Raw genomic sequence first — 26,389 nt, 5'->3', positions numbered from 1 at the left:
GGAAGAAATTGGCAAAGGAGAGGAGCTGAGAGCCGAGGTTAGAGCCAGTCTGCAGCCCATTCTCATCATTGTGTAGGAAGTGCCTACAACTGACCAAACACACCGCAAAGCGCTGAGCGGAGCTGAGAGCCGAGGGTTAGAGCCAGTCTGCAGCCCATTCTCATCACTGTGTCAGGAAGTGCCTATAACTGACCAAACACACCGCGGAGCTGAGAGTCGAGGTTAGAGCCAGTCTGCAGCCCATTCTCATCATTGTGTCAGGAAGTGCCTATAACTGACCAAACACACCGCGGAGCGGTGAGCGGAGCTGAGAGCAGAGGTTAGAGCCACTCTGCAGCCCATTATCATCACCATTAGCCCATTATCATCATTGTGTCTGGAAGTGCCTATAACTGACCAAACACACCGCGGAGCGGTGAGCAGAGCCGAGAGCCGAGGTTAGGGCCAGTCTGCAGCAGTTCGCTGCAGACACGAAGTAAGAGTGTGATGGAACCGGAAGTGCAACCTTTGCCGCCAACCGTAGGAAAAAACATCCAGAACATCCAGAAACCTACATTTGAAGACACCGAAGGCATCTCACAAAAGAAACATGCCGGCAAACCCACGATCCAAGAAGGTCCCTGGGTAGCAGTAGACTCCCATATGAAAACGCCCCGTGGCCCGAGAGCTAAGAGCCAAGCCAAGAGCAATGCGAGACCGTTAATATCTGTCTTACCTGCTTTATGGGCATCAGCACCAGCGAACGTCCAGAGGAAGGTTCCACCCGGTTCCCCGCCCAGTTTTCCAACATTGCTAGTGGGGGAGGGGGAGGCTCACCTCAACCGGAGAGCCGGAATCAGAGCTGGACTGGGAGCACAGACACCGGTGGAGGCAGAGACTGGTGCCTGCCTACGAGACCGCAAGGAGGTGAATGAGCCCAAAGATTCCAGCGCCGTGGATGATCCCGCTCCCACCTCGTCTTGCTCCGCTGTTATGGGTATTCCGATAACCGTCCTGGAGAAGAGTGGTTCCGACATTAGGGCTGTCGGAGGACAGCCCTCGCCGGGACCAAAGCGGTGCCCCGGCAGTGGGGGGAGCGGGAACGACGAGAATGACGGGAAGGCAGTCGTTCCCAAAGAGTTGAGGAGCGAAGTCAGTACCACCAACCCGGCATCCCAGCCGGCATCTACTACGGTGGGGAAGGAAAATGAACCTAAGCGGGACGGGACTCCTGCCCTCCCATTTCACAACTCAATCGAAGCAGAGGGACAGGAGACCCCTGAAGAGACCCTCGAAGAGAAGACACACTGACTGGATCAGGGTGGAGAAGGAGAACGGCAGCAAAAGGGGAAAAAATGCGGCGAACTGATCGAACACAGGATAAATCTCCCATCACAAAACAAAATAAAAGAAAAGGTACCATCTATGCCTTTGAAATCCACAAACAGCATGGAGATTGTGCAGAACTCAATTAAAATCAAGGTGATGATGCACACTACTAACAAAAGCCAAGCCCCCAATTCAACTAACAGGGCTAAAGCACCAGAGGTGGAGAAAAACAAGGCTAAGGGCAATAAAGAGACTGTTGAGATCTTCACAAGCGATTCGCTCTCAGAAAGAGAGACAGATGAAGTCTTTGAAGATGCCCAAAAAATATCAGAAGGCAACACAGCTAGCGAACTTGAGGACTCTAATAAGGAAACAGAGGGGGAGCAAATAAAGTTGGCAGTGAAGCAACAGAGAAAGAAAAGAACTAAAACAAAAAAGGGACAAAAACCAACAAAGTCTAATTCGAACCAACTAAACAAATTGTTGATTAAGGACCTGAAAGATAGGAGCACGGATGAAGTAAAAGTGATTAAAAGAAGAGGAACTACGCCCATAAACCTACCTTCACCACTCCTATCCTGCCCTTTAAAAGCCTTTTTCACCCAACAATACAAACGGAAGTTAACAGCGGAGACCAAGGTTTCCGATGCAGAGATGCTTGAAGTGGCACAAGAAAACCCGCCGGGGTTAAAACTAAGGAAAACTGATCCAATCTGGACCTCAAAGGTACACCGGTGGAGAAAGAGATTCAACTCCCAGGAAATTTGAATAAAAGCATCATGATTGGAAAAAAAAAACCTCAAAAGAACAGGGAGGATGAGCAACCGACCCCCGGTCTCACTGAAAATGGCACGGCCACGAAAGCCACAGTATCAAAAGACTTACTTACAGCTAACAAAAAGGTGTTGCAGACAATTCCAACAAGCATAAATGAAAGCGCGTCAGAGGCTAGGAGAGGTCTGATACGACCTTGCCAACCACTGGAGGAAAGCCAAAGGGGGGATAATCCCGCGACAGACAAAGAACAGCGACTTGCATGGACGAAGCCCCACTTCGTCTTAGGGAGAGGGCAGTCATTGGCTGGGGCAGTATGACCCAGAGATCAGTGATTGGTTACTACTAAGAAAGACATATCATATTCATGAGCATGTGAATCCGTGCCAGACCCCATGCTGGAGAAAAACCTTAACAAAGGCGTGTCTTAGAAAAAAATTACTATGCCCAGGAAGACAGATCTATGAGAACTAGAAATAAGGAAGACGAGGAATGCCACCCAAGAAGCGGTTTAACTGTAAGTCGACGACCCGAAGACCATCACAAAGACAGCAGACTCCAGATACCGGAAAGGCCCATGGGATTGGTTTACATCGACCTGGTCCAAGAAAAGTGTCAAATAGCAGTGACCTGGGGTGGCCCTCAAGAACTACAGCTACATTGAGCAGAGAGGAGCGGCCCGACAAGGATAACTTTATTCGGGCATCCTGGAACACGAGAGGTCATACGCATTTAACAACGTTGGGAGATGTGAATTTGGGCGCACATGACATACTATGTCTCCAGGAGACTTGGCTGTTAGACAAACCCACGCTGGACGGATTCTCGCTGGAAATTTCCCCAGCTACTAAGGACCTCCTAGGAAGACCGTTGTCAGGCCTTTTAACGGCCATCAAAACAGGCCTGGGCCTTGAAGCACCCCGGAAGTGGAAGGAAAGTGGAAGGAAACATACAAAATGCTGGTAACCCTGACAACCTGGTGCCAACCTAGCTTGAAAAGACAAGGAGGTCGGCTGATACTTTTAGCAATTATAAACTGCTATTGGAACCCCCAACGGACGACCTCAAAAGCTTTCTGCTCAACCATGGGTGAAACCATTGACCAACTCTATGAAGAGTTTGAGGAAATTGAAATCATGGTATACAGTGATTTCAATGCAAACTGTAACGAAGAGCTACAGGGACCACTGACAGTCAAACAACTTCTGGAGCAAGGGGACTCAACCCTGCAACGTGGGAGAGCGTGGATGTTAGTAATCAGCTCAAGGTACATACAAAATATAGGGAAACTCTTTCCGAACCAAATGAATATCCTTATTTGGGAACGGTGTTCCTCGAAAGCGACTTTAGATTACATATTCATCACAGCTGGCCTCATATCAGTATAGTGGGTTTCAAGGCGCAAAAAATGGCTAATAGCGATCACAACTTACTCACATGTATCAGGCAAGGACAGAGACCAGAAAAAGCAGCCTACCCGATTGCAACCGAAGCAAATTGCCAACAAACTCAGCTATGCTTAACAGAAGCAGACATCTTGAAAATTAAAGCATCTTGGGAGGAAAACATTGCATATAACCGCTTAAGTATGGTAAATGAAAGACCAAACTACCTTCCGCTCTTATTGCCCTACCAGAAACCAACCAGAGGAAGGCAGACAACACAAGACCACCCCAACCATGCGTACAACAAAGATCTGGTGGAGCAAAGGAAAAGAGGGTGACAGCTAAAAAGATGGGCAAAGAAAACAAACATGAAAGAAGACTGATCAGCCTGGCAAATAAAGATACACTATCTGGCGGAAACAACAAAGAGCTGCACAATACCAACTGGATGCAGAAGAAATTATGAAAAGATTGGCAACCAATAAATCCAGTGATTTTTGGTCGCTGATAAAAAACATCAATCCGGCATCGAGCAGAACGTTGAGTAATGCAGTGTCAGAAGCCAAATGGATAGAGTACTTCTCGAAGGAGTTTGATGCACCAAAGGAATCTCCAGGCATGACAGAACGAAATGCCAACCCGTTTTGGGTGAACATTTCGAAGGTAGAAGATATTGAAATAAAAATCAGAAATCTGAAAACATCCAGAGCTCCTGTACCGGACGGCCTGACAAACATCATCCTCAAGCAATTCCCGAGAGAGTGGTCAGACGTGATTGGAAAGATCTTCGAGGAATGTGAAAAATACCAGCAAATACCCGAGACATGGCAAAAAGCGGTTATCGTCCCGATTTACAAGAAGGGCAGCCGGGAAGACCCTGAAAATTATAGGCCAATCGCACTGCTTGATATTATAGCAAAGATTTTCTCTACTCTCATATTGGACCATGTATGGGAAAAATCGGGCCCTTGTAATGACATCCTGCAAACAGGCTTTCAAAAAAACGGCACCACAGCAATAAACATCCTGATAATCAACATCTTGAAAGCAAAAGTAATGGAAGGAGCACCAAAGGTCTACATAGCTTTCGTCTACTTGTCAAAAGCTTTCGATAAGATTGACCGGAACATGCTGTGGAAGAAATTTAAATCTTGGAATTGTCCGCAAGCCGTACTCGACCCTCTCAAAGCACTTCACTCACAAACCACCATAAGAGTGAAGCTTAACCAACAGGGAACTCTATCAGAGGAATTCCAGGTGAAAAGGGGGGGGGGTACAAACAAGGTTGCCCCCTGGCTCCCGCTCTTTTTATTGCATTCTTGGGAGATTTCCAACATGCTGAAACAAACATCAGGACGTTTCCACCATAAATAGGAAAAACCATCATCCCACGTCTGCTGTAAGCGGACAATGTGATCCTGATTGACCAGACGAAAGTCGGCTTCCAGCGCAAATTAACGAACCTGGCAAAATACATTGAGGAAAATCACCTGGAAATAAACAAAAAAAAAAAAAAAATCATGACATTTGAGAAAAACCCAAAGAAACTCAAAACAGGAGTCGTGGCATCTAGACAACACTAAGATTGAAAAGGTAAAAATTATCAGATACCTGCGTGTTCACATAGACAACTCAAAAACAGACTTGGCAATGCACGGCCTATTGTGGGATAAAGCGAAAAGGCTAACATCGCAAATGAGAACTGTGGATAGGAAGTTTGGTAAGTTCTCATTAAGGCCTGCAATCAACTTCTACAAGACTAAAGTTGTACCAGCATTGGTGTATGGAATGGAGGCCTCACTCTTCATCCCCCAGACTGTATGGAACAAGTTGAAAGGCCTAGTCTGGAGGGCCGTTCTTGGCCTTCCTAAATCGACTTCAATGGCGGCCATCCGTAGAGAACTTGGTTTAGTTTCTTTAGCCTCAACAGTTGACCAAAGCGCCATGAGATTTTATAGAAAAATACCCATGGCTGATTCAAGAAGAAGATTTATGGAATAGACTGATATCTGGAGAAACCACCAGGTGGACGGTTGCAATGGCAAACCTAATTGAATTGGCTTTCCGACAGATCAACGAGGCATCCGCTACTCCTGTTTCATCCACGTAGAGCCTTACATGGTCCCAGGAACCCGGAGAAAACCGGGCGAAATCTGTCCAGCGGAGACATTTAAGTTGATTAGTTGAAAGCCTTTTCTGGGAAACCAAGCAGCGAGATTTTGGAACTAAAAACTTAACGTTGATAAAATTCAGGTTTTACCTGAATATATGTCAGTAAATAAAAAAAGAAATAAAAAAAAAAAAGAAATTGGCAGTAAGGGAATTATCGCCACTTTTCCCGCACCGCCATACTGCGAGTATGACGCTGGAGTGGTGGATTTACCTCCAGCATTAATGCTGGAGGTAAATCCTCCCGCTTCCCGCCAAAAATCAGCAGAATTAACACAGCAGTAATTCCGCCAGTGGTAATTCTGCCAAAAATGCCCCATATAGTCCAAGTCCAATGGGGAATAACTCCATCACTGCCACTTGTAATCCAGCTGTAATTTCACCGGACCAAGTGGCGGTAACAGTAATTCAGTTTGGTGGCATGTCAGCGGATTTACAGCCCACATTCCACCAAACTCGTAAAGAGGTCTTCAATGCTCTCAGTTGCCTCTTCTTCATCCCAGTACTGTCAAGTGTCAATTGTGGAGAAATGAGGGGAGCTGTCTTACAATAGCCCATAAAGGTTGGGGAACGGTTGGGTTGGTTGTCACTAGGAAAAGGGTATACCATGTCTCACCCAATGGCACCCTACTGCCAGTTCCCAAAAACCCTCCACTCAGTGATCCTCCTTCGCTTCTCCATAGCGATGGCCTTTCCCTGGCCCCCGGCGTAGAGGAACTAAGGGGTTTAAGAGTGGAAATACCCTCAGGCTTCTCACACCGTGTCTTTCAAAGCAGTGAATTTCACGGTCATGTGTCTTTGATTCAGTGACGCTCATACAGGTGCTTGTCTTCCCGGCGCCATGTGCTCTATTGCCATATTTGTTGGCGCCATGTTTTGGGGCATCATGCCTTTCAGCGTTATGCTTCAATGCAAGCTTTATTTTCAGCACCTTTGGGGAGTACCCCCTTTGCCCTTCTGATTTCCTGTAACAGTGTTTTAATTAGGGGTTTGGTCTGGATTGCGTCATCTCTTTTTGTGAGAGTGACCCCATCATGTGTTTCGGGGTTGGTGGACTTAACGCTTTCCTTAGCCATTGTCTTTAGACATCGATTTAGGTGTTTTAACCTGTGTAGTATTTTGGATGCCAGTGTACCCCCTCAATGGGCCTTCCAGTGGGCTCTCTGGAGATGGTTACTGGCTGCTTAAGGGCTGCTTGGGTCTTTTTGGGTGGAGTCTGGGGTGGTTTGGTCTCCTCAGGATCTAAGATGTTACACCCCCCTCGGATACCTTTATATTGGTGTGCTTGCTGGAGTGTGCCAATATATTTATCTCCATGGCATATTGCTGCCCAGCGATCTAACCCAAGAGTTTCAGGATTTCATTTTTAGCATGTATCCCATGGGTTTTCGAGTATTCTCTGGGTGAGCAAGACTGCACACTAGATGTATATCTAGGTGTTGGAAATGCCCATGCATGAGAAACCAGAAGGTGTCTCACCCACTCGTCAGCGGGGATCTGTCATCCAGGTGGCCAGGACACGGCCATTGCTTCTGGATCCAGTTCCTGGGGGTGGACCAGTGCGGGAGGATCACCTGGGTGAGGGGTCTTGTGGGAGTGGGACACCGGATGGTGAGACGCAGTATCCCCTTCCCTGTAACACCTTTACTCCATCCTACCATGTAGGATATTTAGGAACTCAAACCCCCTCTGCCCCCCTTTACAACACAAACACTTTCACACGGAGAGCCCGCTATGAGAGAAAACAGACTAACACCTGAGCAGTATACCTGACGTGTCCCAATACAATGGTCAGGAGAGGTCGGGCAATTACAGACCATCACACGCACCTAACTTCTATTAAAGCTTCCCCACATGGATAAAAGGTGGAGCACAAAAGCACATTCTGAGCGAGGCAAAGCACACAAGGAAACAACAGTTTTGAGACTGGCCTGAACGAAAGAAGAAAGACGGCAAAACAGAAGGGCATCGCAAGGAGGGAAGTTCCCTTGACCTTTTTTTTTTTTTTTACAAGGAATCGTTACATTCCAGGAACCTCGACAATAGAAAGCGTAAGACCAGGAAACCATGACTAAAGAATCCTGCATTGTGTGTCGGAAATACCCGGGGCCCTCCCGCGTCACTAATCAAGCACAGCCGCCGTGGTAACGTCCCTGGCTCCAAGAACAAAGCAGCATCAGTGAAATCAACACAGACGGTGAGTTCGGGAGACCGATACAAGACTGGTCTGTGTTGAAGCCAAGGTTGCAAGCAGCAACATTGCATGGCGAGCGCTGGAACGAACATTGTTAAAACGCAAGTAAAGTTGAACTGCTGATGAGTGATTGAACTTTAAAAGCAAGATGCAATACCTTTGACAGAGTGGTCCAGCACCATGTGGGTGCTCAATCGAAGGTCTCTTTAAGGTATCTAGCTGAGAAGTGGTAAAAGGGAAAGTGAGAAAAAGGTTACATCAAGAAGAGAACGAGTAATTGTGAATCGAATGGTGCTGAGACGGCTTAAGCAAAATCCTGCACACAGTCGAAAGTCTTCGATTTTCATGAAGTAGAGAAAGTTTGGAAAAGTAGATCCATTTGGTCAGAGCCCGGCAGAGGGAGACCAATTGAAGGTTTTGTGTTAAAGTGGGTCTGAGCCCGGCGGAGGGGGACCCGGGTGAACAGTAAATCACCCGAGAAGTTCTATATGTGAAAGAAAGGAACTTTAATGTTTGTCGTGTTACATCAGGCACTCTGAAATAATAGACTTTGAATGGCACAGAAGGCCCCGATGTTGAGGTCTTGAACTGCATCCTCGTGCTAGAGAAGCCAGAGAGTGTGCTAAGCTCCAGTGTGCTGCTTTGTCCTGTGCTGAAAAAGTTGGGAAGGGAAGACAACGGCTTGAATGCCCTGACATATCATTTCTTAAACACTTTTCATAGCATTGTTTCCCACACTATTTGTATTTAGAAGTAAGGACTGGCAATCGGTTTATTAGTATAGGCCCTTTTATTTTGACAGGACACCACAAGCACTGCAATATTATTATTTGATGGTCGTAGCTTGCTCCCATCTGTATATGTAGCATTAGACAGGGGTTTTTCAAACCCAATTGAAGTTCAATAAACACCCTTGAACTGTGGTCACTTGGGTCTGTCTTACTGTTTGATACCATGCCTTGCTTACACTATGGTACGCTAGGCAGAATTGAAAGGGTTTTATTTTCCATGGACATTGTCAAGGTCAGATGTCGGAGAATCCAGTTTCAAGTCATTTAAATACATTGTCCTCTTTTTATAAACCTGTCCAAAAGCAGTTTGTCCCAGGAATGGCTTTGGAGTCAAAGGACGTACAGCGCTGCTCTCCACTGCTGATTGCCTTTTCTTGATGCTGCCTCAATGTTGATGTTTTTTTTTTAATTTCAGCTCTCGTTCCTGTAATCATGCCAATGGGGAAAAAAACAATCTAAGGGAATAAACATTCAGGGGGATCATGGGTACCTGCACATGTAGAATAGCAATAGTATGACGTGAATGCCCCTGCTTACGCCTACATTTAATTAGATTGGGGCATATACACAGCAGTTGAATTTGTACAGATTCACAAGCTCCAGAAATATATTTTTCAGCACCTACTGTTGAGACAATCTTTCCCTTTTTATGCACCTCTGAGGTTTGGATCCTGGTAATTTCCAAGAGACCTCCTTTGAATGCACCCTCCTCTTTAAGTTCTGCATCTTACTTAACCTAAACTCCAGACCTATTTTGTTCACATGGCAGCAAGGGAAGAATATAACCCCTTGGAATGGCAGGTAAGACGAATCAGTTCATTCATTTCATTGTCCACTTCCCATAGTTCAATGCTATACTGTATGATCTCCTTTCTTTGTAACTCAGTGGCCATATGTAAATCCAAACAGATGCACTTTGGCGTGGCTTACACATCTCTCCTACCTCTCCCTCCTGTGCTGAGTCCCGTAGAATATAGCAGAGTCCCACAATAAATTCGTTCGAACTGTACAGATAGCTTTTCCACCTTTCTTTCTCATGACTTCTAGAGCTTCTGATCTATCCTCCTTCCTATCCCAACTATATGCAACAATTGGATACTCTTTACTACCATTGCATGCTCCTCTTTACTCCTCCTCTAGCCTCTCGGACATGCACAGCGTTTTAACGCCATGAGTTAGGGCAGGAGGCGCTATACAAAAGAGAGATAACATAACATGTCTGCATGAGATTTGTACCTTACACTAGCTCCTCTCCTTTCCTTTCTAAGTGTAAAGTCATTTCGTGTCATGTTTACTAGCAACAGTTTGGATTAACTTGAAGGAAAGCCTTCCACACTACTAACTCTCTATGAACCCCACACAAGTAGTCTGTGGAAAATCCCTACTAACACATTGTGACTTCCAATTGAAAACAAGGAGTCTCAAACATTCATGGTAGTGAAAAGACTGCCTGTGTCCTACTTTACAGACTTGCAAAGAAATCAGGAGGGAAGTTCAGACATGAGAACGGCATTACAGGAAGTATAAATTGACCGCTAGGAATGAGGATATAAACCTATGTGGCAAGAGATTCAATATGAGTCAGGATTATACATGCTGTCCAAGAACATGGAATGTGATCCTTCAACTACACAAGCTTATCATGTTCCCTATTTCGGGTTCCCTTAAAACTTATATTTCTTAACCAATATCCCACACTTTCCTCTTCTCCACAACATATCCTTGTTTTATTTTTCCTCCCATAGTGAAACTTTGCTTTAACTACATTTGTACTGCTATGTACTTTTCAAGAGGTCAAATGGTTCACTGCAAAACAAAAGTAATAAAATGTAAATATTCATTGATGTAGTCTGATAGATTTCAGGATCTAGAAAAAAAGAGCTTAACATAACAATGCAGTGTTCATTTATTCTGTTCATAGAAAAGGAAATGAAAAAACAACCAAAAAAGGTCTCTTTTACAAACATTTAAAAATTAAAAACTGAATCAGGACAGATTCACTTATGGTCAAATTACTTAGCAAATGCTGCTTTCATAATTAGAGTTAAATTATTTCCTACTCAAAATGCACCTTCGGGGAAGGAATCCTGATTATTTGCCAAAGACCATTCCATTGTATAAGTTAGCAAATTTTAGTACAAAAATAGTCAGTGTGCCCGAACAGCCCTGTTTTGGTTTACTGTCTCTATGGTGTTCGGGGTTGAATAGCTGCAGAATGCCATGTGGTTGTTGAAGATGTTCTTCCAATAACTGATCTGGGGCCGGTCTCCAAACAGCAACTTCGTACTGAGCCCAAACCTGGCTAAGTGTGCCTTTCAAGTCTAACCTTAAAAGTGCAGGCGACAGGGCTTACGCTGTCATGCAACATAATCTCCACAGACCCAGTCTCCTCACAGCCGCCCAGGAGTTCTCTGCCAAGCTCTCTCGTCAGGATGCTGGCCTCAGGCAACAGGCGCAGGAACCCCCACGAAGCACTGCTGCTCCCTCAGCTTCCAGGATAAGGCCACCGCATTAGCATCGCAGGAAATCTTAAGAAAGCACCATACCACATCTGCCCTCCTGCTTTGCAGATCCCTTTTCTTTCCAACTCCTTTCTTCGCCAGCTTCTTTGAAAAGCAAACTTTCTTCCTGGCTCATCCAGTGTTGGCGTGCAGCGGGCCTGTCCACCTGTGGTGTGGGGGTGAGGTTTTTAGTTACCCTAGTCATCACTTTTGGGAACCTGATGCCATCCCAAAACTCAGACCGGGAACCTCAGTAACAAAAAACAAATAAACAGAAAAGCCCAGCACTATTTGTCCTTCACACTGTCCAGCTGTTCTTGGTACTCTGTGAAAAGCCTCTGGAACCGTAGATTAAGTCCGATCACAGGAAGCAACTCTTTCAGCAGCTCTCTCTTCCGCAGACCCTGAGTGAATAAAATATGAACAAAAAACATTATTCTTCCAGTACATAGGACCCCATTTCAATATTATCACTCTTCAAAGCTGGAAAACAACACTGCCATCTTTGGACTTGTACCAGATTTCAGATTTATTTTTGCTTTACTTTTGTTTATAAAACCAAATTCTGCTTCATCATACATCCAATCAGAACCAACAATTACAAAGCATTTTAGACCAATTACAATCTGGATTGACAAGGTTTACTGGTAAAACTGTTCAATTGCACGTGTGGGCGCATTCAATAATGGTCCTAAGTTGGGAGTGCTTGCTGCACGTGAAGGGACACCCGCTTGGCCCAAATCGTTCTGTTTCAGCAGCTGAGGGCTAAACTGTGAACCAGAGAGTGTATTAGGTCCCACCCAGCGAGCATCTCACAAGCAGTACAAACTACTACAGCGGACTGGAACACATTGGCTTAAAGAAAAAAACAGTTTGACGCAGCCCAGATAGAAAGATGTGGGGCAGGGCAACACAGGCAGGGACAAATATGTATGATCCTAGTTTTGGTGTTTCCATACCCAACAGGAAAGAGAAGTCACCCAATATGTGGTATCTTTGTGTGTGCCAATAAGATTTATAAGACTCAATGGCAGTCAGAAAATCATTTCATGTATTTTTAAACATACAGAGGGAGATTTAGAGTAGAAAAGTGAAGGTAAAGCAAGTAAGAGTTAGAGGATAGAAGATAAAAAGTGAGGAGTGGGAGAACAAGAGAGTTTGAGAGCAAGATAATGTGAGAATAGGAGGGTGTATGTCTGTGTAAGAGTGGGTGTGCATGAACCATTTTTTTAATGGGTATCAGTGAACATGGGTCCATGCTGCTTAGGCCGTCAAAGAGGCCATAGGAGTGTGCGCTGATTAATGCCATGAAAAAACATGTTTTTCATATGCATTTAGTTTCAGCCAAAAGTGAACTAGCTCTTACCAGTACTCTCGATTCCCACTGACTTCCAGCTGAGTTGTGCACAGGGCCAAGTAAATCTCTACAGAGCTCCCGAAGCCGGTGTTCAAAGCCTGCACAAAAAACAAATACACATCAATGCTAACAAAGCATCATATGAATTTACAAGCACATACTGAAAGGATAAGTTGCATTTCAATTCCCTGCATTAAAAGGGAGATTTATCATTTGTATGCTTCATCCCCTCTTCTTGTGAGACCCCCCCCCACCCCAGCACTTTTTGCTGGACTTCTGGACCTTTTTCTTTAACTCCAGTATGAGTGGAGCCTTTTTCCACTCATTCATTCTTATGGGCTCTGTCTTTTGGAAATCTGTTCTATGTGTTTTACCTTTACTATGGAGTCTACCTTTCTCCATATCTCTTTTAGGGCATCAGTGTTTTACTTTTGCAGCACACAGCTCCATATGGGCAGTGTTGCTCGGAACCCTTTGAGTTCTCCTTTGAGATTCTTTCCTTATCCTCTTTAGTGGGATATGTGGCTCAGTGGACTAATGTATCCACTAAACCTCATAGTCACAGGTTCGAATCCTGGCAGGTCCACTCAGCCCTTTATCCTTCTGAGGTCGATAAAATGAGTATCATTAAGTTGGGTAACAATAAACATCTGTTATTAGCGCCAAGATGCCCCTTCGAGGGTGAACGTGTGCTTTACAAATACATTGGTTATGTTATCCTTGAGTAACTACAGTTCTTAAGGATAGAGGGATACTTTGAATCCATGCTAAAACGTTATAATTTATTTATTTATTTTATTGTGTTCCACAGTACAATTGTACTTTTAACACATTACATAGAAATATACATAAAACCAAAAATACATAATCATACAATTCATTACCAAATTCCTATTTCATACAATTCACCAAAACACATAAACAGAGGTAATGTCCCGCAGGTAGCTAAAACTTAAAAAAGTATTGCAGCGTTCTTTAAAAGTTCTAAAACATGTATACTCAGGCTTAGTTCATTGCAATTTAAATTTCTCCTCCACAAATCTTCTTCCGATGAATACCTTATCCTAGAGAAAGCTTGAATTCTGAGATTTGCCAAATTAGGACACCCCACACATAGGTGCTTTAAAGTCTCAATCTCAGTGTTACAGTGGCGGCATAGTGTTTGATCACGCAGGATATTAAGGCGCCTGCCCACTATTTCGTTGGTTGGGGCCAAATTCAACCTGATTCTTAATTGAGATCTGCAAGTCCTTGAAGGGTGTTTTTTCAAGTAGGGCGCGAGCACATTAAAAGTTTTACAAGTCCTCACAAAATGGTCCCCAAAACATTTAGCATCAATGATCATAGATCTCATGCTTGACCAAATGTGCCTACACTATCTTAACTTAGCCACTTTAGGTGTAAGGCCCAGTTGTTCAAGCGAGATTTCTGCACAAAGGAGCACTGATTCACAGCTTAAAACCCAGTCATTAAGGACTCTGCATCCGCCCTGTAACTTTACCAGGTTAAGTTCCTCCAAAACCGAGGCTGTTGGAGGGTTCAGAATGTTTATAAAGAGTTGGGGTTTTGCCCAATCCACCAACGTTTGGATGGGGAGTTGTCCCAGCTCAAATAGAATCTCTGCAAGAGGAACTGACTGTGGCAATTGCAAGAGGCCTCTCCACAAAACACCCTACAGTTTTGGCCAGTCTATGAACTGACTCCTAGTTTGAGTGCCATAAATTAATTTGGGAACTAGTTGCTGCTTGTATAATTTCAAAGCTGGTAGGAGTGAATATCTACCGAATTTGCCATCAAACACTCGAGTTTCACAAGGGCCCCAAGAAAATTAGCCTTCAGATCCACTTGCGGCTCTGGACCTGTAACTTTGTCATAAACTGTGAGGCCTAAATAAACAAATTTGTTCACTACCTCCAGCTTGTCGTTTTCCAAAGACCAGGGTAAGGTTTTACAACTTTTTCCCACCCCTTCTTTGATTTAGTTGGATTTAATGCTAGGTCCAGACTCTCCAAGAATCCCTCTACTGCTGATAAGACTCTCTGAAGACCAATAGCTGTCAGGTCGCATAAAACGATGTTGTCCGCATACAACAAGTACTGAATTACCAGAGAGCCTAGCCTAGGAGGAAAGGTGTTAAATAGTCTAAGGTGACCTCCCAAACCCAGCAAGTAGAAGCAGAAGAGAAACAGGGCCAAAACACACCCCTGCCTTAAGCCCCTGTTAGTCTGAGTCCAGGGGGTATAACTACCAAAAGCATCCAGCCTGACCCTGATCTTTGTATTGGTGTGCAAGGCCTCCAGGATGCCCAGTAAAGCAACTGGGCACCCTTGGTCATTTACTTTTTTTTTCCATAAAAGAGACCTATTCACCAGGTCAAAGGCTTTACTAATGTCTTAGGAAAGCTATAAAGACAGGTCGAGATTGAGTCTTAGCTTGGTGTGCTAATAGGTCTAGAACAAAACAGTTTGTAGCGGTACTCAGACCCTGGCGAAAACCTGACTGAAAAACATCCAAGGACTTGGATTCCAATGCCCATTTTTGCAAGACTTTCAGTAACATTTTCGCATAAATCTTGTTTGAAGCATCCAATAGGGATATTGGTCGATAGTACAGTGGTAAGGACCTGTCTCCCCCCTTGAATATCTCGATTATTGTAGCCGCAGACCAGGTCCTAGGAAACTTTTTGTTTGCAAGAATGCTACTAAATAGGTCTGAGAGCACTGCCAGACCATCATGTTATCTTTATAAGTCAGGTTTGAAAGGCCGTCTGGCCCGGGCGCGTTTGACCGCTTAGATTGCCTTTATCAAGTTAATGATGTCATCCAAGTCCCAAACCAAAGCCCCCTGCCAGTCTGCCTGAGACCAGACCACTGGGCATTCCAGCCCACCTACCCTATACAGGTCGGAAAAATAGTTAACCCATGCTAGGTCAGTCACCGCCTGTGTCTGTAAGTATGCCCGAGTCCCTGGTGACTTTATAAGTTCCCAAAACTTCTCTGACTTGTTTCCCGACATACATGTCAGCATTCTCTCGGCGTCTGATTAGCAACACAAATTTCATGCCTTTCACCCAATTCCTGCAAATTTGTCTTAATCTCCTAACCTCGTCCTTATAATCTGCCGGCAAGGACCTTTTAAGGGACCTCACCTCTCTGTGCAGTTGCTTTTTATGTTCCTGTATGTCTAGATCAAAGGAGTGTATACCTTTCAACTGATTCTGCCCCTGAGTTAAACTTCTATCTGAAGTGAGCCTACCCAGCAATTCCCCGATTATCACAGGGAAACCCTGTGCCTTGCATAAAAATGCCATTTTACCTACGGGGAGATTTACTATTTCCCCCCCAAGGAAAGCTTTTGCTATTCTGGGGACCCATTTTACCTCGTTCTTACCTGGGTTTATTGCCACTGTCAATAATTTGTGCTCCTTAGCTTTCACAGGGGCAAATAGTCTGTATACCAAAGACAGTGATCGCTCAAAGGCGTTACTCTCACTTCCAAGGTGTCCCCTCTTTCATCCAAGTCTTGAGATACAAAAACATAATCCAATGTCGTCTTCCATAGCCCATTCTGGGTGTCCGGTCAAAGGTTCGACACCAAAGGATCGAATGCAATAGGGTCGAGGCAATAGGACCGAAAACCAAAGGGTAGAATTTCTTTTTTAAATATATATTTTTTTTGGTTTTCGTATAGTAAAAAAAAAAAGTGTTTTTTACACCAAAACCGGGGTTTAGGGGGGGACCCCCCACCAATTTTTTTTTTTAAATCAATAAATAATCAATCGACCCTTTGGTTTTCGGTCCTTTTGATTCGACCCTATTGCATTTCGGTCCTTTGGATTCGATCCTTTGACCTATAACCCCCATTCTGCCACGTAAAACCGGGAGGTATATCCATTTGTATGTTACCATTCACAATTACTAAGTTCCATGCCTCGAGATCTTGCCTGATTCTTCTACCCCTCTCCCGTGCATCTTTACCCACAGTTAAACTTTTTTGAACCAGATACCACTCGTCCGCTAGGCATTCCGCGTTGAAATCTCCCACAATCATCATCGAGGCCCCTTCAACAGGAAACTCCCCCAGCAATGTGAAAGACAAAGCAGTAAGGGCTTCCTCCAACTGTTCCATAATGGGACTGAAATAGACATTTATCAGAAAACATTTACTCAGAGGCCCCCCCCGGACCTCTTCCCATTCCAATAAGACTGTCTGTTTCAATTTTCTGAATGCCAACTACCAAAGATCGTTTAACAGCGGTTATTAAACCCCTTACGGCCTGCCCCTCAGACCCCTTCATGCCTTAATGAATACAACCTCAAATCCGTCAATCATTGGAATATCCTGCAAAAATGTTTCCTGTAGACAGATTACATCAAATGATAATGAAATCTGAGAGATTGAGACACACACCACCTTACATGGGGATACTTAGTATTTTAGTCACATAGACAACCTTCTAGTTATGGCTGGTGGCAGTGGACGTTTTCTACCAACTATTGTGTTATTATTTATTTACCACAGAGTGTTTTCATAATCTCGTTTGTGCACAATAGGGTCCCCTAAGTACTAACTTGGTGGCTCCTTTCTTTTTTTGCCATTTCTAGTGTGGTTGTTCGTTGTTAGCCCTTCTTCTACCATTCTGGGAGGGGGAGGTCTGTGTGAGTGTTTTGTCTTTGGCAGGAACTCTTGGGTGTCCCTGCCTAGGCTGCAGTGTGTCTGAGCAGGCAGGAAGAAGGGGAGGTGTTATTCACTCTCTTTACTCCTTGTCTGCCCGAGTGTCTGAATTGAACCAGCTCTCACTGGGGTTCTGGCTGTCCTTATTGGAACAGCCACCCACCCCTTGTTTGCAGAATCTCTCTACATTATTTACATTTATTTATTTATGTACCGCACAATGGACCCATAAGCATGATGGCGCGTAACAGACAAACAATAGAAAAATACAACATAAAACATGAAACATGAAGCAAAGTAATATAACAACCTAAAAACCAAGGTGAGCCCAAAAAAAGAAAAGGTCAATATTATGAGAACATTAAAAATTGATCTGAGTTGTAAGATTTCCCACTAATCGTGCACTTAAAGTATTAGGTTACGGTTAATACCCCCTCTCAGGAAATAGTTGCAAATACTGAGAAAATGTGGAAGCGTACTAGACCCGCAACCCACTATAACACATTCACTGTTAGGAGAGGTATACCACGCACTCAGGTCAATTCGGCGTTTAACCTTCAGGTCAGACAGTCTAACAAAACCCGTTCCTGTACGTAGGCGCAACCAGGCTAAACCTTTATTGCGCAAGGCTTTGCTAGTCTCTGTTCCAGCTGCTTTTCCAATGTTAGAATTAACAAAGTTTAGTTTGTCCATAATGAAGGCATAGATGTTAATATCCTTGATACTTGGCATTTGTGATTTCTTTAATCGTACATCCCGCATGGATGCCTGCTTAGGCTCAACATTAGCCTCTGTAGCGCTTACATTAGGATTTTTGTGATGATTATAATCAGGTACCGGGGTTCCAGATGATGTTTCCTTGAGATGACCCATAGGGTCAATGCTGGCAAGATTGGCCTGACCATTAAATGCAGGTAAGGACCCGGAGGATACTTGAGGGGTACCTCTAATAAGGTTGGGTTAATGAGGCCTCAACCACCCACGGCCGCAGAGCGGGCCGCAGAGTGAGACTGACGAGTGAGGCAGTCTGTGTAGTCCGGAGAGAATCTTGGCTGTGTCTATTGAGGAGGAGCTTGTTTGCAGAATCTCTCGACATCATCCACCCACGGCCATAGAGTGAGGCTGACGAGTGAGGAAGTCTGTGCAGTCCGTGCGAGGACTGCGAGATCGATGATGACCAGAAGTCTCCAACAACTGTAAGCGTATTGCGTGCCACCTTTTATATTTCCATCACACCATTACATAATGGCCGTGATTGAGTGGGGACTGCGGGCTTGACGCCTTTGACCCACTCGATACTCATACTGTACATACTAAGCACAGTGCTGAGTAAGACCCAACAACATTAGGCTAGAGGAACAACGTTTGTCAAAAAGGGGTGAGTGGCAAATAGAAAGAAGGGTGGAAAATGCAGAGTGGGGATTACATTGTATGCGCCCTATCAGACATTCCCAGGAGCATTAGAAGGAATAGAAGTTAGAAAATCATCTAACCCACTTCTATACACACGACGTGAGCTTACGTGGAACCGTGATAAGAGGCAACAACCTGTCTTTACTACACATAGAATGCCCAGAACAGCCTAAAACAATGGTCTGTGTGACGGGACCTCTAACAAGACAAAGTCAAGGCTGAACTATTGCACGGAGCGGATACGCAGTCACTGTGTCTGTCACTACATGTAAAACTGAAACTGTTTACTGCGGAAACCATTCTAGAAACAAACTCAAACTTGCTACAGAACATGAAGACGAAGATAGATGAGGAAGTGCACCGGAATGTGAGAAATCCTTTATTTGACCATCATATGCAGAAGCAGTGCTCGTTATTACCTGACAAGTGTGGAAATGTGTTGAAAAGCACAAAAGAGAAACCAGGCATCTGTGCTGGTACGCATGGGGCAACTCAGCTGACAACTGCAAGGACCAATAATTCTAAATTATTTCCTCTTAAACAGCAAAATGAACAAAAGTCTGATGACGATGGAGAGGTTGGTAGAACATTATAGCCTGAAGAAAGAACAAGCTATCAGACAACAACAAACGAGACACCACAAAGGAAACAGGTGATACATACCATAATTCTTCAAGATATTATTGAGAATGTCAAATCCTACTCTGACACAGAAGATATGTAGCATGAAATGACGCGACCAGACTGTCAGCACCTTAATAATTTAGAAGTTACTGAATCACTCATGAGTTTAGTAACTCTTCTCCAAACAACAGAATGAAACTTAATCAACCAGGGATAGATAGTAAGTCACCTTACATTCTTGGAAAAAACACCCCATAATTGACACAGCCTGAAAATGCAGATTGAGCCCAAACGTTTATGGCAGGTGAAATTTACTCAAGACGCAACCCTCGTCGAAACTGTAATGGAAAATTATAAAGATGCAAGAGTGAAAGCTGACAGACTATCCTTAGACATTACCGAAATTGAGTCACTGATAATAAATCATGAAAAACGACAGATGATCTTCAAACCTCAAGCAATAACTCCAATACTACCACGATCAAAAGAGATGTCGACTCCATTGAATAATGGCAACACTAGGTCAAACTGCTACGTCTACTGGAATTTGCAAATGCAATCAGGTATACACCACCACCAAAAACACCATCATCCTATTATACAAAGCAGAGAAACTACAAGGATAACAACCCCAGACCAACAAAAGCAGAGAAAGGAGAGTGAGCCGATCATGTCTACCGATGATCCCTCATACTGTTCCAATGATTTGTGGAAAATATACCCAGCGATTCCAACAACAATGCTGGACTTGCAAAATCATCTAATGACCGCGTCGACCCACGCTCTTTTACCATTCATGAAACTATATGAGATGATGGCGGAGACCTTAAAAGAACAGGCAACCTTACAAGCCTTAATTCCTACAAAGCACATTTTTCTGGAGTCATTTGCAACAAAAGTTCAACAGCGACTCGATAAAGAAGCTGATGCCTCCATACAATGGCAGGAGCAACTCTTTGAAGTAGCTAGAAGCGATAGAACAGAAAAAGCAATTATGGCAACAACACTCACTGAAATGATGATAATGGCACAAAGAGAATCTGCATCTACAAGCAAAAGTACTAAAGCAAGGATTATACAAGATACAAATAGTGGAAAAACAAAGAAATCACGACAACCTTGAAACACTTGAAGGTACAAACGAGCCAATATCTCCTAGTACACACCAACTACGAATAGGACGTATAGTGTCATCAAAAATTGACACAAGGAGGCAAGAGCAAGCAGCAGGTGGAATAAAGCCAATTCCTCATGCAATGAACATAACTTCCCCAGAAAAAACTAATAGCGAGTTAAATGAACAAGAGAATTAACAAGAGAAACCAGCAATCAAAATAAATAACCAAAGGAAAACCGAACCAACAAAGAACAAACAGAAGAAACTGACCCAAGCCAACATTGAAAGCTTTTCTAGATTTGATCCAAAGTCAAGACATAAGAAAATGGCAAAAGACAAACAAGATAAAACACAACTAAAGAGAAATAACAAACCTGCTAAAAAGGGGAAAAATGTAAAGAGATGATACCGGCTTTCTTACGTAACCTGACCTTACCATCGACTCCATTCTTCAGCAAGATCATCTAGAGATAACCAAATAGGCGCTAATACCAAATCTATTAAGGAAACCATAAAAGGAGGTCATATGGATAACAATAAAGATTTAACAGACAAAAATAAAGACCAAGAAATGTTAGAACTTCTAATAAACTTGTCAACATACAGTGAAGAAAGGGATATTACAGGAACTGGCTCAAAGTCTGATGAATTAGCAATTGAAGATCCAAACGAATCACTATACATTGTAGACGTATATGAGCAAGGTGACACTATAACCTCAGAGAATGATATTCTATCTATTGAAGACATCTCTTATACTGATTTAGAGGTATCAATAATTACATGAGATTCATTGGACAAAACATGTCAACAAAGTAATGAAACACCTAATCATGCAATGCGACAACACAGCATGACACAACACAATGCCAGAGGTCCTTTTTCGTCTGCGTAACGAAGAATCGATCCACACTCATCCATAAATAGCGACTCAGGATATTCAAGTAGTAGAATTTCCGTTTGATGACGAAACAGATATAGTGGAGATTCAACTTACCACCCAGCATATATATGATCTAGTGATGTCCCGCTATGAGCAATTTCAAAATCTGTGTTTTCGATGTATAACTAACGATTATCAATTTCAACAACAGAAAAGCTGATCAACCAACCAACATTAAAAAACGAAATGCCATTTCTAGATCTCAAATAACGATAAACATCTCCATAGTGATAAGAGCATCTGAAAGACACAGATACTCAAGACAGGAGCGCAATGTAGAATACAGAAGAGATGATATCCATTGAGAAATCCACCAATAACAATCACAACCTTCAAAAAGCCGTTCTATATCTCTCTGTTCATGGAACACAAGGGGCTTTTCACATCAATAATCGAGACCTACAGACCTTTGATTTAATATGTCTACAAGAGACATAGATGGCACATCAACTCACATGCGAGGGATATATAACATTGATAAATCCTGCGATTGTAAGAGCAAAAGGTCACCCTTCAACACCTATCAAAGTAGAAGTGAACATGAAAATTGTAGAATCCCAACTCCTTTACCCAAATTACAATATTAGAGCCAACTATGACATCCACCACACAAAAAGAAAACTACACTCAAGAAAGAAAGGTGGGAACATTTGCTCTAATAAACTTGTATTGGCGCACAGCTGCAAATCAAGAAATGATTGACACAGTATTAACACAGATCGACGACCTGCAGATAAAGTACAAACAAATTGAAATACTAATATGTGGTGATCTATATATACACTTATTCACCCGGGATGGATCGAAAATAGCTGAGGAAGATCAAGCATTGAAAGCTAAAGTATGGGAAAAGGAAAGAAACATGCAACTTGCCCATAGTTTATGCACACAAGATTCGAAAATAACACCTACTTGGGTTGGCTACAGCTCAACTTTTCTTTTAGATTATATTTACATAACTGAAAACATGAGATCGAAAATCCAAAAAGTAGAAGTGATCCCAACAAAACAAAGTGATCATTACAAAGCTGTGATCCATTGGAAATTGCTGCATGAGCGAGCACAAATAAAACAATTGCCGAATTTAGCACTAGCCAATGGTTCCCATAGATTGTGCATTTCTGATCAGCAAGTGGGAAACAAAGGACTCATTTCTTGACATAAACTTATCGGACAAGGAAAAAGTGAATTATCCTCGGTTACTAATACCATTCAGGTGTAATAAAGGAGAACCACAGACCCAGAAAGCGAAACATGATCAGGCATGTAATACCCAGATTGTAAAAAAGAAAAAAGAAGTGAGAATCAACATCAAAGATGTTAGAACTTTGGACCCAGAACATCGCCCAAGAGCTATGCAACAATTAAAATAATATAGAAATTGGGTTAAAAACAATCAAGCGCAGACAACACAAAACAACGCTGAGAATATGCTTAAAGCACTAAATCAAAGGAATACTAAAGATCTGTGGAAATGAATCAACAATCATGAAGATCAAACCACAAAACTGATTTCCGGTGTAAAAGAAGATGCCTGGGTAACACATTTTGCAAATCTATACAATCTGCCAAATGATAGAATGAAAGAACAAGAACATACACCCTCAATAATTTGGGTATTTACACTGGGATCAGAAAGAAATCTTAAAATCACATTACACATCTAAACGGATCAAGAGCCCCTGGCCCTGACGGCTTAAGCAATGCAACTATTAAAAAGCACCCAGAGCATTGGGCAGACATCTGCCTCCAGCTATTTCACATTATTAAAATCCATGCCAAAGTGCCAGGAACGTGGAAAACTGCGACAGTAATCCCCAGCAGGGATTCATGAACCTTCCTTTAAACTACCGCCCAATTGCTTTGTTAGACCCATTGGGAATTCTTTTTGCAGGATGCATACTAAAGATGCTCACTAAATGGGCCTACGAAAACAATCTCTTAGACCAAAGGCTTTACAAAGAACGTTGGCACTAATATAAATTTAATATTGTTGAACATCCTAAAACATGAATATCTCATCTATGCAATTTTTGTGGACTTGCAACTATCCTTTGATACAGTAAACCGGCACAAGCTATGGGAAAAACCGAACTTATGGAACTGCCCTAAAGAAATAATAGAACCTATTAAAGCGCAGTACTCTCAGACATCAATTAAGGTGCAGCTATCTCAAGAAGGCGTTATGTCAACTAAAATTCCGACAACTAACGGATTAAAGCAGGGATGCCCCCTGGCAGCTATGCTGTTCATTCTATATATATCAGACCTGGGAATAAGCGAAGTAGCTACAACAGGAGGCCCTCCAAAACTTAATGTCACCAAAATCCCATACATGCTATTTGCGCACGACATTGCCCTGCTTGACAAGACTGAAATTGGGCTCCAGAAGAGACTATTGGCTCTAGTACAATACAAAGAGTTAAACAACTTAAGAATGAACCGAAAAAAACACAAGTGATGGCTTTAACACATCGACTCAACCCAAAGAAGAAGCCACTGGCGATATACAAAAGAGGAGAAAAAATTGCCCAGTAGAAACTGTTTGGGTGAACCAATCTGAAACAGAGTCAGGATGGGCGGAACATCTAAAAGTCAAGTCCCTATCACTAGCCTGCCAAAATATGGGAAATACTCCTTTAAACTTGAGTAGTAGCTATTCTGACATACGGGAGCAAAACAGCGTTGAACATACCCTGCCAAATCTGGACCCAAATTGAAGCTATTTTCTGTAGGGAAATTCTATCATTACTGGTGGCCTATCCAATGCCAAGAATAAGATATGAACTTGAACTACAATCGCTAGAAAAAATTGTCAACTGGAAGTTTTTAGAACTATACAGGAAAACAATCATAAATTACAAGATCCCACCAATTGACATCCTGCGAGACAAGCCACTTATAATAAATGACAATTTAATAACAACATGGAAAAAAACGTACAGACAAATAATGGTGAACGCAGAAATAACAACTGAGAGGTTAATAAATCGGCCCGTTAAAGCAACGATTAAAATTCAACGTAACGACTGGATAAATACCTTAACCAAAAAAGCGCAGTACCAAATGGACATTCATTCGAAGGTGGAAGTAAGAGCACTGGACCAACTCCCTGAATATCTAACGCTATTTCCGGATCAGCATATGAGAGATACCTTCCCAAGATTCAGATTAAATGTCCTGCCAACGAGAGAATATCTCATGACTACCAAGCAAATAACAGCAGATGAATCATTTTGCAAATATCGTTAACAACGAGATAAAAAAGAAACTTTTTCACCTCAACATGGAGTGTTCAGCAGTGAACGAGAAATGCCAAACATTTGCAAATATGTTACCACAAGTGGCGAAACAAATGGATGGTAATGATAAATAGGCATATATTGTCCTAGGAAATGACATGGTATTTTTGTTTTTGTTTTATTTGTGTATGTTCAAAAAGAACTTTACAAAAGAAGTTGAAAGTTGAAATCATGGTAACTACTCAGGGTGGGACCCTGAGCCCGTTAGCCTAGTCATGGTATGTTCTAGTATTTTTGTGGTTGCTAGAAGCCAGCTAATTCGGTCTCCTCCGATCAGTCTTGGCCACCATGTTTCTTCGTCCCACCCACAATTGTCCATGATTAGATGGTTTAGATAGGCTGATCTCAAGTCTGACATGGTATTAACCTACAGAATAATACAATTTTGGCTGGTGGCAGTGATACCTTTTACTAATTTGGTGCACCTTTACCACAGGCTGTGTTCACAGCTGCAGTAAAGGCACACAAGGGTGCTCATTTTACCAAAATGGCCCCTGTCTTGTTTTTTTCACCATTTTAGCGTTCCTTGTCCTTCCCTCTTCCTTCCCCTGACATCCAGGGTGGCAAATTCCTTTGTGTGATTTTCTATCTTCGGCGGGAGTACCATGGACTCCCCGCCCAGGTTCCAGTCTGTCTGTGAATGCAGGAAGCGAGGGAGGAGGCAAATACTCCACAGCCCTTTGTCTTCCTCCTTGCCTGAATGGGGACAAATCCCAATGGGGGGGGATGGCTGTCCTGATTGGACAACCAGACCACACCTTGTTGCAAGTAGAGAATACAGAAGTTGTGCTGTAGTTCCTGTTAAATACTCCGAACCTGGAAGCTGAAGACAAGTCAACCACTGGAACCAAAACCGAGGAGGATGATGAAGAAAAAGCGGCTCAGATGATTTCCAGTGATCAGAAAGCCTGCTGTGTAACCCGAGCCTGCTGTAGCCCTTCCTTCCAATCGACCTGGGGACTCCGAAAATGACGACTCCGACCCAGAGTCTGGTGAGACCTACTATACTCGGGAAGACCTGCCTTTTGAGCTATCCCACGCCGTGCTGCAACCTTGTGGGGGCTGCAATACCCTAATAACCTGGGACCATGAGCCATTGTGTGGTGTATAGTCTTCTGAATTCCGAACCTTGCTGAAACTTCGTGAGCATCCTGCTGGATCTCCAGAAACACGAATCAAGTTCGAAAAGACCCCTCAGATTGTTAGACCTTTGTAACGACAATAATCTGACCAGCAATATCTGTCTTCTTCTGTGCTCCTGAGAAAGGCGCCAAATCCACAGAGCTGCACTCAGCTGCAAGGAAAACCTTGCGTAGAATATTCCCTGTTGATCCCTGCTGCAAAGTCTCTTCCAAGGTCCTGTTTTCAGTCACCAAGACAAGGAATCCACTGACCGGGTTTTTGGCTGCAGATCCTGAAGTTCTCCTGCTGCAAAATCTTGTGCTCAGGGACTGTGCTGGGTTGGGTATTTACTTACCTTAAGTCTTCTTGTGATTCCTGTGTAGTTGTGGGGTGTTTTCTGTGATTGGGAGTTCTCTCATCCAGTGCACCCAGGCCCACTCCTGGAATCCTCCTAGGGTGTCTTCTGTGAAACCCTGGACCCTCAACTAACTCTAAAGTAAAATACTCACTTTCCTAAGAAGCTCTGACTTTTGCTTCTTAAGAACCTATCCTGACACTGCCTGTTGGACACTAGACCCTAGTGACCCCCCCCCTTCTGCCACTGAGAACACTCAGGCTCCGGGAATAAGGGAAAGACTTTTAAGGGATTGGGCAAAAGAAGTTGGTTGGTAACTAATTCTAAGAGTGAACAGTTACAAAAGTTATTACTTACCTT

The 26,389-nt window shown here is 43.2% G+C and overlaps 1 protein-coding gene across 1 annotated transcript in view; it reads right to left on the bottom strand.

The window, feature by feature from the left end:
- Positions 1-10,509: 10,509 nt before the first annotated feature.
- HIRA (histone cell cycle regulator) overlaps positions 10,510-26,389 on the bottom strand; it is a 1,376,152-nt gene continuing 1,360,272 nt past the window's right edge. Inside the window, exons 24-25 of the mRNA XM_069620059.1 lie at positions 12,489-12,577; positions 10,510-11,526 (exon numbers count right to left, since the gene is read on the bottom strand). Coding sequence (XP_069476160.1) covers positions 11,410-11,526; positions 12,489-12,577 — 206 coding nt within the window. The 3' untranslated portion in view covers positions 10,510-11,409. The remainder of the gene's footprint in view (positions 11,527-12,488; positions 12,578-26,389) is intronic.

The sequence above is a fragment of the Ambystoma mexicanum genome, chromosome 10 (genome assembly GCF_040938575.1).
Source record: "Ambystoma mexicanum isolate Mex_15411 chromosome 10, UKY_AmexF1_1, whole genome shotgun sequence".
NCBI lineage: Eukaryota > Metazoa > Chordata > Amphibia > Caudata > Ambystomatidae > Ambystoma > Ambystoma mexicanum.
Note: the sequence above shows the minus strand (reverse complement) of the source record. Positions and strands in the feature narration are given on the sequence as shown.